This window comes from Alligator sinensis, unplaced genomic scaffold (genome assembly GCF_000455745.1).
Source record: "Alligator sinensis unplaced genomic scaffold, ASM45574v1 scaffold954_1, whole genome shotgun sequence".
NCBI classification, from domain to species: domain Eukaryota; kingdom Metazoa; phylum Chordata; order Crocodylia; family Alligatoridae; genus Alligator; species Alligator sinensis.
Window position 1 is genome coordinate 960,060 of NW_005842228.1, and position 11,197 is coordinate 971,256.

The 11,197-nt window shown below is 40.7% G+C and overlaps 1 protein-coding gene across 3 annotated transcripts in view; it reads left to right on the forward strand.

Annotated features, from left to right (window-relative positions):
* The first annotated feature begins 8,457 nt into the window (after window positions 1-8,457).
* Window positions 8,458-11,197, forward strand: part of CHRNA5 (cholinergic receptor nicotinic alpha 5 subunit) — a 33,668-nt gene continuing 30,928 nt past the window's right edge. For all 3 annotated transcript variants that reach the window (XM_025208407.1, XM_025208409.1, XM_025208408.1), the window contains exon 1: window positions 8,458-10,185. In XM_025208407.1, the coding sequence (XP_025064192.1) occupies window positions 10,167-10,185 (19 nt within the window). In that variant the 5' untranslated portion in view covers window positions 8,458-10,166. The remainder of the gene's footprint in view (window positions 10,186-11,197) is intronic.

The following is an 11,197-nucleotide window of genomic DNA, read 5'->3' on the forward strand; positions in this document are numbered from 1 at the left end:
TGAATATTCTTACTTCATCTGTAGCATCCAAGTACAGTGATTCTTGAGGGAATTAGTTTGGAACATGCAACTCAAAATAATAATTTTTGGCTATGTGGTAAAGAATAGAAGTTAAAAAGAAGACAGTTACAATGACTTGTGAAAAGCTTGGAGCACATTTTAGGGAGGTGCTTGTGCTTCTACAGAATTAAGTGCATGTATAGGTTATTTGTAATGTTTGGCATATTACATTCAGTAAGGAGAAGTTATGTCTACTTGACTAGTATTCTTGCAAGCAGTAGGACTATTTCTAATTTGGTTTGTAGTAAACACTTCTACTATAATCTTCCACAAAAGATATGTGCTTTGAAAGAAATACTGGCTAAAAATAGGTAAAGATCTCTCTCACAAGTCAGAAACATACTTCTGTCAAGTGACTTGTAAGGGAAAAAAATGTTAAATGTCTTTTCAAGATATGTTTGTCAAAATAGAAGAATTCTTAAATTGAGTACTTTCACACCCAGGTTGTTGAATTTCAGTGAGCAAAGATGGTGTATAGCCTTGTTTTCTTGACAGCTAGCTTGACAATGTTGTAGAAAAAGATTACATCCCTTTCTCATTAACCTTATCCATTTGCTTTGGACATTCTAAGTGCTGGACCTTGAATAACATCACAACACTCTATTGGTATTAAAAAGAGTACTGACAAGCCAGACACTTGACTATTAAAAGAAGTAAAATATTTGAACAAAAATAACTTGTCTGTATAAACTGAAGCTCAAATTTTCATGTTTGAGATATCAAATAAAGAAATACAGAAGAAACATTTGGAAACCTTACAAAAAGTGAGGATCCACAACTTCTCCTTCACAGAAGAGTTCATCTAGGGTCAGCAGAAAATACCATATATGTAACAGTCTCTTTTCTCAGTTTAAAATATCTTGGTTTTTTGAAGAACAACATTTTGTGTATGATAAACAACATCAACTCGTAAGTGGTACTGAACTGAATGCATCTTTTTGTCTTCTGCTGGATTTTAAGTCCTCATTTTTCCTCTAGATTAACACTGCATATATTGCCTTTTTCCAATGGAAATCTCATGTTTATGGGATTTAAATATGATTGGCTGAAAGAAATGGAGTCATTTAGCACTTTATTTTGTATTACCCATCCAAGAGAGCTTTGACTGATTAAAAATAAACCCCCAAACCTCTTCAGGTATTGCCAAAATTACTGTAGTCTCAACCAAAACAATTTTTTTTCATCTTGTTTCTTCAAATAAAAATGCTGTTCTATCAGGTTCTTTCAGAATCTTTAAAAATAAAAATGTAAGTGATTTGAAAAAATATCATTTATTTCATAGTACATTTGCTGCATATAAATTATAATATATATTGAATTTTTTTCAGTTTCTTTTTAGAAGGAATCTGATTAGTCGATGCCTAAATGCCAAGCTAAATTTGTGTAAACATTTAGTAGTTGAAGAATATGTATTCCACAGTGGTCTTTAAAAATCTTTTATATTTACATCCAATTAATTTAGAACCTTGGGATTATTTAATGACCTACTGCTGACCATCAATATAAGCTTAGTTGCTGAGAGAGGATAAATTTGATGCTCAGGCTAGGCTTAGATTGCAGGCACAGGGATATGTGCTTGTTCCAATCTTGTACAACCTCTACACCAATGACCTGTCACAAACCCAGTCATGGAAATCAATCTATGCTGATAACATCTGCTGTGAATTCCAGGTGCAGACTTTCTCTGAGCTAGAACATGCTGTAAACAGTGATGTCACAAAGCTGGCTGACTATTGCAAGTAGGGGTGCACTGATAAAGATTTTCTTGGCTGATACTGATAACCAATGATTAACCAACCATATCAGCTGATGCTGATCTGATAACCAATATTTAGTAATAGTGCAAAGTGTTTTAAACTATTGACATAAATCTTTTTGTTTGTTTTGCATTTATAACACGTAAACATGCCTTCTGCCTGCTCTGGCCCTCTGTGAGGAAGGCAGTGACCGCCTTATTCCCACGCATGTTGCTCCCTCACCCACAGCTCCTACCCGCAGCCCTGTTGTCCGCACAGCCCACGCTACCGTCCTGAGTGGATTGAGCAGACCCTCATGCGAACAGTGGCGCCAGGCACATTTGGAGCCCCAGGATACGCTGCTGCCTCGGTGCTGGCAGGCCCCGTGCAACCAACCTCCCATGGTTGCCAGGGAGAAGCCACTTTTGCAAAGGAGCTTGGTGGGAATGCAGTGTCCCTGGTGTAGCACCTTACCCCACCCACATGCAGCCCCGGTGCTCAGGTCCCTGTTGCGTGCTTGGTGTTGCCACGGCAGTGCATGTGAAGCAGTGTTGCCATGGCAGCAGCAGGACCTGGTAATGGTCCCTTTGTTGCTGATCGCAATGCCCTATGACTGCTCCTCAGCACCCCCTCCCCATCCCTCTACTCACCAGGACCTGTAATCTGCAGGCTCCGGCTGGCAGCGGGACACACGGACTGGACTACGCTCACCAGGGTGCTCTGGGCACATAGCTGCAGTTATCAGCTACAACAAGCAAAAAAAATCCGATAACGTTATTTCTCCTTTTATTGGTGCCAATCTGATAGCCAACCAATATATCGCTGCACCCCTAATTGCAAGACTTGGTGCCTCCAGCCAAGCATCAGTAAGACAATATCTAATGTTTTCCACCTATGCAATGCCAGTGCTGCTTGGAAGCTGAACATCTACCTGAATGGTCAGAGGCTGAGGCACAAAGCACAACCCATCTACCTGGGAGTGATGCTAGACTGGACATAGAGCTACCATGAACTTGAAAAGGACAGCAATGAAATTTAAGACATGCAACAACCTCCTTAACAAGCTGGCTGGGTCATCGTGGGGCACCAGGGCCTCAACCCTAAGGATGTGAGCTCTTGCCATCTTGTACTCTATGGCAAAGTACTGCATACCAGTCTGGAACCAGTCCACACCAAACTCATTAATGTGCAGCTACATTTGATGATGCGCATCATTTTGGGAGCTCTTTAACTGACTCCTCTACCATGGCTCCCAGTCCTGAGCAATATTGTTCCCCCTCATAGCCAATGAGAAGTTGCAACTAGCAAGCTACTGGAGTTTTACACCAATCCAAGTCTGCCGCAATACGATGATCTCTTAAATCCACCTGCTGCATGTCTACAATCATGACACCCACTGTGATCCAAACTGCCACACCAGGACCCCATGTTGGAAACCCTCTGGTGCAAGGAATGGAGGTCAACTTTACTACCAAACAAGTTCCTTATCACAGGGCTACAATCTGCCCCCCTGGCTTCAACCTGCCATGTCATCAGTGGGCCTTGCTGAATAGGTTCCAGACAAAGCAAGGTCTGTGTGCACCCAGTCTCCACCATTGGGGTTTTTGTGACAATCCAGACTGTAGCTGTGGCAAAACACATACCATGTCGCATACTGTCAATGACTGCCTGCTGCCTCAGTTCAGTGGCGGACTGCACGTGGCCACTGAGGACACTATTGCATGGCTTGGTGATTATTGCTAGGGGTGTGCAAAAAGGGTCATATTCAATTCGGATTTGGCCCAAATTGGGGACAGTGATTCGATTAGTTGATTCAGATCACTGTCCCCAATTCAATTTGGCCGAATCCAAATCTGAAGATTCGATGCTGATTCGGAGAATCAGCAATTCGGCCATAGACAGCTTTAAATGTTTTTTCTACATACCTCGAGGTAGCAGGCGCAGCTTGTGAACACTGATATTGGGGTGGATGGAGCATCCCACAGGAGCATGGGGGCCCCCCTGACACTGCTCAGCAGTGAACCCAGAAGTGCACCAGAAGTGTTTCTTGTCCACTTCTGGGTCTGCTGGTGAGTGTGCTGGGGAGCCCCTGCGCTCCTGTGGAATGCTCCATCTGCCTCAGCATTGATGAGCTGCCTGCTACCTAGAGGTATGTAGAAAAAACATTTAAAGCTGGTTCTATTTCCAAATCGCCAAATCTGTCCGTCCGAATCTCTCCGAATCAATTCAGAGGGTTCTGATTTGATTTGGAGAGATTAAAGAGTCTCCTGATTCAATTCGGATTCAGATTCGGCCACTGAATTGGACTGAATCTCTGCTGAATGGAATCGGGGACTGAAGCTTCGCACAGCCCTAATTATTACCCCCACACTGACTGGGAACTCTGGTAAAAGCTTACTCTGAACTTTGTTACCACAGTTATGCTGCCATCAGTCCCTAAATTAGCCAGTTTAAAGTTAAGCTATGCTATGTATGCATGAGATAGTCATACCTTTGCAATACAGACAACTGTTTTCCACATAAATGAAGCTATCACTTGTATGTACAGTACCAATGCTCCTGGCACAGTAAATATTTCATACAGGTTACTTTGGGAATGCTAAAAATGTGTTTATTGCATTTTTTAGGATCACTGAGGGATATAGATGCTGGAATGATGAAAGCCATATAGGTATCCAATAGGGTCCCAAAGGTGATTGCCAAAATAGAATAATAAGAAACTGAAGCAACCTGCAAAGGAAAGTAGGCATACTAGTGAATATACTAGAAATTCACCATACTGTTGACTTGTGAAGATCTATTTCAGTCATTAGCTTTGTGCACTCTATATACTCAATATAAATATACTTGGAAGGGGCACTTGTTGGGTAACTTAATGTATTTTTACAAACAAGCTATGGACTGAGACAAATAATGAAATTGTGGGGGGGGAAATAGTTACTTTGTTTAGGTTTTTCTCTGCAGACTTTTAAAGCCAAACATTCAAGTATGGTGAAGAACCAAAATGCTTAGAATGTTTTGAACACTGTATTCACAATAAGCAAAACTGTAAAACCAGAGGGAAGCTAGTTGTGATATTTTTGTCTCCGTAATTTTTTAATCTGCATTCTATTCTGGGTGGAGAGATGTAATTAAGTACATATATAATCAAATGGTGAAGAGTAATACTAGATTTTAAAAGGATCTGTTCTGTTATTTAAAATATTGGTAAGGAAATGTTTTAAATGTTGTATTAATGGCTTTTTATGGAATTTATGACCTAGACAGAGCAGTTTAATGTAATTCTGCAGAGGCTGTCTCTGCTGTTGCCATGGATAGTGCCTACAGGATGAATAACGGCCTGCAGCACTGCTAATATGCTGTTCGATAAACAGCATTCATCTAACATCTGAACTATATAGAAAAGTTGTAATAAGCTGAAGTCAATTTCTTCTTGGTTTTTGGTGATAATTTGATGAAGAATAGAAAAAAATCTATTCAATAGTAAATACATGCTGGAGAACCTTGCAGCTTTATAGTAACACCTGCCAAAGGTCTTCTCAATTTTCCCAGGGACAGAGAAAATTTGACCACGCTGAACCTAATTTAGATCTCCAAGCTTTGCAGCTTTATAGTAACACCTGCCAAAGGTCTTCTCAATTTTCCCAGGGACAGAGAAAATTTGACCACGCTGAACCTAATTTAGATCTCCAAGCTTTGCAGCTTTATAGTAACACCTGCCAAAGGTCTTCTCAATTTTCCCAGGGACAGAGAAAATTTGACCACGCTGAACCTAATTTAGATCTCCAAGCTTTGTAGAAACTTACTACTTTTAACATTATGTCTGTGTTGGTTTTGTTTAATTATCTTCCTTTCTCTCTCTCTAGCATGTGTAGAACAGGTTATGACCATAGCACGGAGAGCATAAGTACTTTGCTTCTTTAAATGTAATGGTATTTTAACACCAAAAGTTCATGTGATTCTTCATGGTAACAGACGTGTTTCAAATAAGCATTAAGGTTCTCAGCTTGAAGCATCAGTATGACTTGATGGTACTGTACAGTAAAATTTAAAACCAGGATGGTGTAGATTTCATGAGTGCATGGTAAAAATGTTTTGAGCCAGTATTCATTCTTAGCTAGTAAGTCACCTACTAGGAATGTTAATCACAACATGTATTAAATGTATTGGCAGCAAAATAGAACATGTTAAGATCAGTATATAATGAAGATACAATGCAACTCTTTACTACTTTCCCAGTAATAATTTCTAAACTATCTATGCTGGGGTAGGCAACACCCAGCATGCGTGCCAGAATGTGGCACGTGAGGCATTTTGCTTGGCACTTGCACCTCGGGAAGGGGCCAGGGCTGCACTGCCAGAACAAGGATCGGGACCTTTGTGGCTCCCCCACTGTCCACCCCTAGCACAGCAACATCTTACAACTTGAGGTTGCGGGTGTTTTTGGCACTCTGCCCAAAAACATTGCCAACCCCTGATCTATAACTGTTTCTAATTTACTTGTAAATGGCAGCAACATACCTGCAAAAAGAAGCAATACCACCTTTATCTAATAAGTATAACTCAGAGAACAAGTTCAATTTATGTTTATGGCTGCACTCTATTGGATTTACTGTTGTACCTTCAGTTTAGTTTAATATCCTGGGAAGATGACAAGAAGTGTCTTTTATGTGTTTCCCCTTGACCCAGCCAATTTTATAATGCAATGCCAATTTACTTGGCATTGGATTATGAAAGCCTATGCATTAAGAAAACCCCAAAAACTGAAAACATGTATAAAATGATATACATCTACTGAAAAAACAGTGTCCATTGTTAATATGAATTATTCATCATTCATAGAGCCTTTTGAAACTGGAGAAGTATGCATCCTGTATCATGAGCAGAAATAACAAATATTTGCCTTAAGGTAGTGACCCCAGGGATAGCAATTGTGTGTGTGATGTATAAGTAAATAGGGATAAAGGAGTCAGGCTGTTGGTGTATCTTTACATTTCTCCCCTCACCATTTGCTCAGTGTTTAAGTTAAAGTAGGAGGGGAGATATACCTGTATTTAGCTTTTATATCCTCAAGTCTGTTTCCTCCTTGTTTTTTTTTCCTGCACTGCTTCTCCCTTCTTGCCTCTTGGCATATGAGTAGGGTCCTACTTAAATCATGGTTTTGTGATTTTTGTGGAAACCATGAAGAACAGTGGTTTCCGCAATCCCTGTGAAAAATGGTATTTTCCACAATTTTGCACAGAATTGCAAAAAAAAAAAGAAAAAAGAAAAAAAAAGCTTACTGGAATACAAAGAAAGCGTGGCAATTCCTGCAGCCATTAAGCACATGGCTCAAGAAAGGCTGAGCTAGTGATGTGGACTTAATGAAGGTGCCAGTCAGGAAAGTGAAAGGGTTTCAGTACCATCTTTTAAAAAGCCAGGTGCAATGCTGCAGTCTGAAGATGATGCGTGAAAAGAAATCCAAGTAAGCTGAAGACATGTCAGCTCAGGTTCATGTAAGGCAGTTCCCTACATGCAGATGGTAGTACAGGAAACCCTTGCTATTTGCAGGTTCGGCATTCGCCGTTTCAAAAATTCATGAATGCCGAACCCACGTTTTAAATACACTTTATGCACTTACAGCAGCTCCTCGGGAGCTCTGAGCTTGCCGCTGCTGTGCTCCCACCATTGCCACCGGAGCCATGCCCCCCTCCCCCCCATCCAGCCACTGGGGGCACTGCATTCATGAACACAGTACCTTATTTGTGGATTTCACCATTCATGGGGGATACGAGAACATATGCCCTGTGAATGGCGAGGGCCTGTAAATTGTTTTGTTCATCATGCAATGTGACTCTGGATGTGTCAAGAAAAAATAGCATTGATCAGCATTTAGAGTCTAAATCACATATAAAGTGAAAGGCTACTGCAGAGGCTGAAAGGGCAAAAAATAAATTACTATGTCCTTGATCTTTAAAAGAAGTACAGAAAGCAGTTTGACAAGAGAGGCTATATTTGTGGCCTCCAACATTCCTGTGGAGAAAAATGAGAACCCTAAATGAAGGGACTACTTGAAGGGTTGTTGGTTGTAGCTGTGTTGGTCTAAGGTTCTTTGACTAGATGTGATATCTTTTATTAGAACAACTAAATAGTCAGAAAAAAGTTTTTTTGCAAGCTTTTGGGCACAAACACCCTTCATCAGACATAAAGAGACCCTGCTAATGTTATGTATTCTCCAATTCTTAAACTGACCTTTCCAGAACCACCCATCCTAGCTTTTACACAAGCACCAAACCTCACTAACCTCATCACCAGAAGCAAACTTCCTATGACCCAGACCACACCGAATGAATCCAGACCATGCCAGGACAAGAAATATAAAACCTGCCGACACATCTCTACCAGTCCCACAATAATTACATCCCACATCAGAACCAACACCATTCCTGGATCTTACAGCTGCACCTCCAGAAATGCAGTACATCTCATCCAGTTAACTAAATGCCCTGATGGAAAATATGTAGGAGAAACCAAACAACAACTGCATACCAGAATGAACGCACACCAAAAATCCATCAAAGAACAAAAATATTCAATCACCTGTGGGTGCACATTTCTCACAAAACAGCCACTCTCTCTCCAGTCGCTCAGTTCTAATCCTCAAAGGGAACTTACAAAACACCTTTCGTAGATGAGCCTATGAACTTCACTTCATAAATCTACTGGATACAAAATGGACTTAATACAGACATTGGATTTATGACACATTACAACCTGCCTGACATCTGATACCCCAGTAACCTGCCTGTAGCTGATCACTTACATTTCTTCACACAATTCCCTCCTTCCCCCTCTCCCCTCCTATCTCTACCCATTGGCTTCCTAACTTCCACACATTTGCATTTTCACAGATCTGCTTGTTATAAATTAGCTTCTTTTGTACCTTGGAGAACATATAACAGCAGCAGAGTCTCCCTGTCCCCGACGAAGGTGTTTGTGCCCAAAAGATGGCAAAGAACTTTTTTCCAATGATTTAGTTGATCTAATAAAAGATATATCTGCCCAAAGAACCTTGCTTGCCAGGACTACTTGAACAAACCTGTGCCAAATGCTGGCAGTTTCCGATGTGCAAACAAGCTTCACCAAGATTATTGCTTCACATGTTCAGTCTACAAAATCTGCATTAGCAGAATATGAATCAATCTTGACTGTAGCAGATAAAGCAAGAGATACTCAAGATAACTATGTTCTGCACACTTTACTTGTACCTAGAAGCTGGACAGACTGTGACCGGCCTGCTTTTCAAACACAGCTGGTTCACATTGTGTCTGTCAGTTTTTCTACCATGGCATGCTGTATAAAGGCTGTTGTAAACTACAGGTTAGAATTTAACAAGATTTTGGCATTTCTCTCTGATAATGCAACATATATGTGTAAAGCTTTCTTGGATGTGCTCCATGGAATGATGCCCAATGCAATTCATATCACCTGCAATGAACACATCCTTTCCTGATGTGGATAGTTTGGTTTCCTCTTTTAAAAAAGAGTTCGAATATTGTACAGGCCGTAAGCTTCACTACAGGGGGTCCATTGCCAATCAAAGTGGGATCTACATGCGACTGTGTCACTTCCACCACAGCCAGTGCTTACAAGATGGAATTTGTGGTTTAATGCAGTTTATTACCATGCAATATGAAGTACTACCAGCAATCTGTGTGCAAAGAGCTTGAAATCACACCCAGCACACAGTACATACCTAAATTACATGATCTCCTAAGATAAGGTGACATTGAAGATCAAGTTAAGTTTGTGATCCAGTTAATGGAACTTCTAATGTGGTTTGAAAGCTGACAGGCTTTGATTCACCAAGCACACAACACGCAGATGGGTTTGATAAATCGGGTCAAAGATGTACCATCACAACTTTCAGACTGTCAATGTGATAACCAATGGAGACGAGAACTATTCTAGGCAATAGCTGTGAAGTTGAATCAGTACTACTAGTACTGTCACGACCACTGTGGTTTAAACAACCATGTGCCTCCCTTTTTTAGTGCTGTTTGCATTTTTTACCCTAACCAGATATCTTGACTGAGATTTGACCCTCAGCGACTGAAATCAATCCCTGGATGGCAGAAAGAGCATGACAAGGAACATTCTGCTTACATGAACTTTGCAAAGAGTGCCAGATGCCTTTGACTGTGGTTTGGGACTCCATTTCTGATCACTTTTCACATCTCTACAACTTGGCAAAACACTGCCTTACCATTCCACCAAATTCAGTGGTTGCAGAATGTGTGATCTCAGTATATGGACAAGTGTTCAGACCGCAAAGACAAAAGATGTCAGCTGCAAATATTGGTGGATGCTGCATGCTAGTTAACAACTAATATGAACTGTTTCTATCAAGGTTAGAATTATTTAGTATTACTAAACTTTTTGTAGAATGCTAATAATACTTTATGATGATATTAGCTACAATTCAGATTGGGTATAAATTTATATTCACAAAATATTTCAATTTAGATTTAAATTTAATACTTAGATTTATAATAATGTGGACATTTATTTGTTATTTCTGCAGACTCTGCTATTTAACTATGCTGTGGTTTTTGCCTCTGGGCCAATCAGCAGCAAGGGGCAAGGCTGCCAGGGCCCCTCAGCCAATCATTGGCAAGGGGATGCTCACTGCAAAAAGACCACAAAATCTGTTCTGTGCATGGTGAACGGTCTGCGAAAATCCCTTTGTCTTGCCATGATTTAGGTAGGTCCCTATATATGAGTTACATCAACTAAGGCCTTACTCCTTTGTGCTTGTGTCTTTGGTACCTCCTTGGAAAACCACTTCATTTAGTGAAACTGCATGGACACAAGGATCTGCCCTACTGAGTGGTTTGGTCCTCTGTGCAATAGAAGCACTGACCTACACTGACCAGAGTATGGCTTAAGCCAGGGCTAGATTAACCCTTTAGTGGGCCCTTGCAAACAAACTAGTGGGCCCCTACTTAATATTGTAATTTATATTTCTTTTTCACTCAATAATTATAATATGTAAAATAAGCACTACTAGGCCCCTTCTTCACTTAGGGCCCAAGTATGTGCTTAGTTTGCCTATATGTTAATCAAGCCCTGGTTTAGGCTAAAGGGAAGGAGGATAGTTCTATGCATTAGACACTAGCTTGGGAATCTGAAGTCCTTGGTTGAAGTTCCAGCTTTGCCACAGATGTGTGCAACTTCAGTGAAGTGATTTAATTCCTTTGGGCCTCCTGGGCTGCTTGCAGACATTAAAAAAAACCCAACAAAACAACCCTGGTGCTTTACTTTAAACTTGGCACACTCCTGCGCTGAGCCCAGCACATACCCAAAAGAGGCAGCACGTTACTTGGACCCGGCTCACCTGATGTCTGTATAGATCGAGTGCG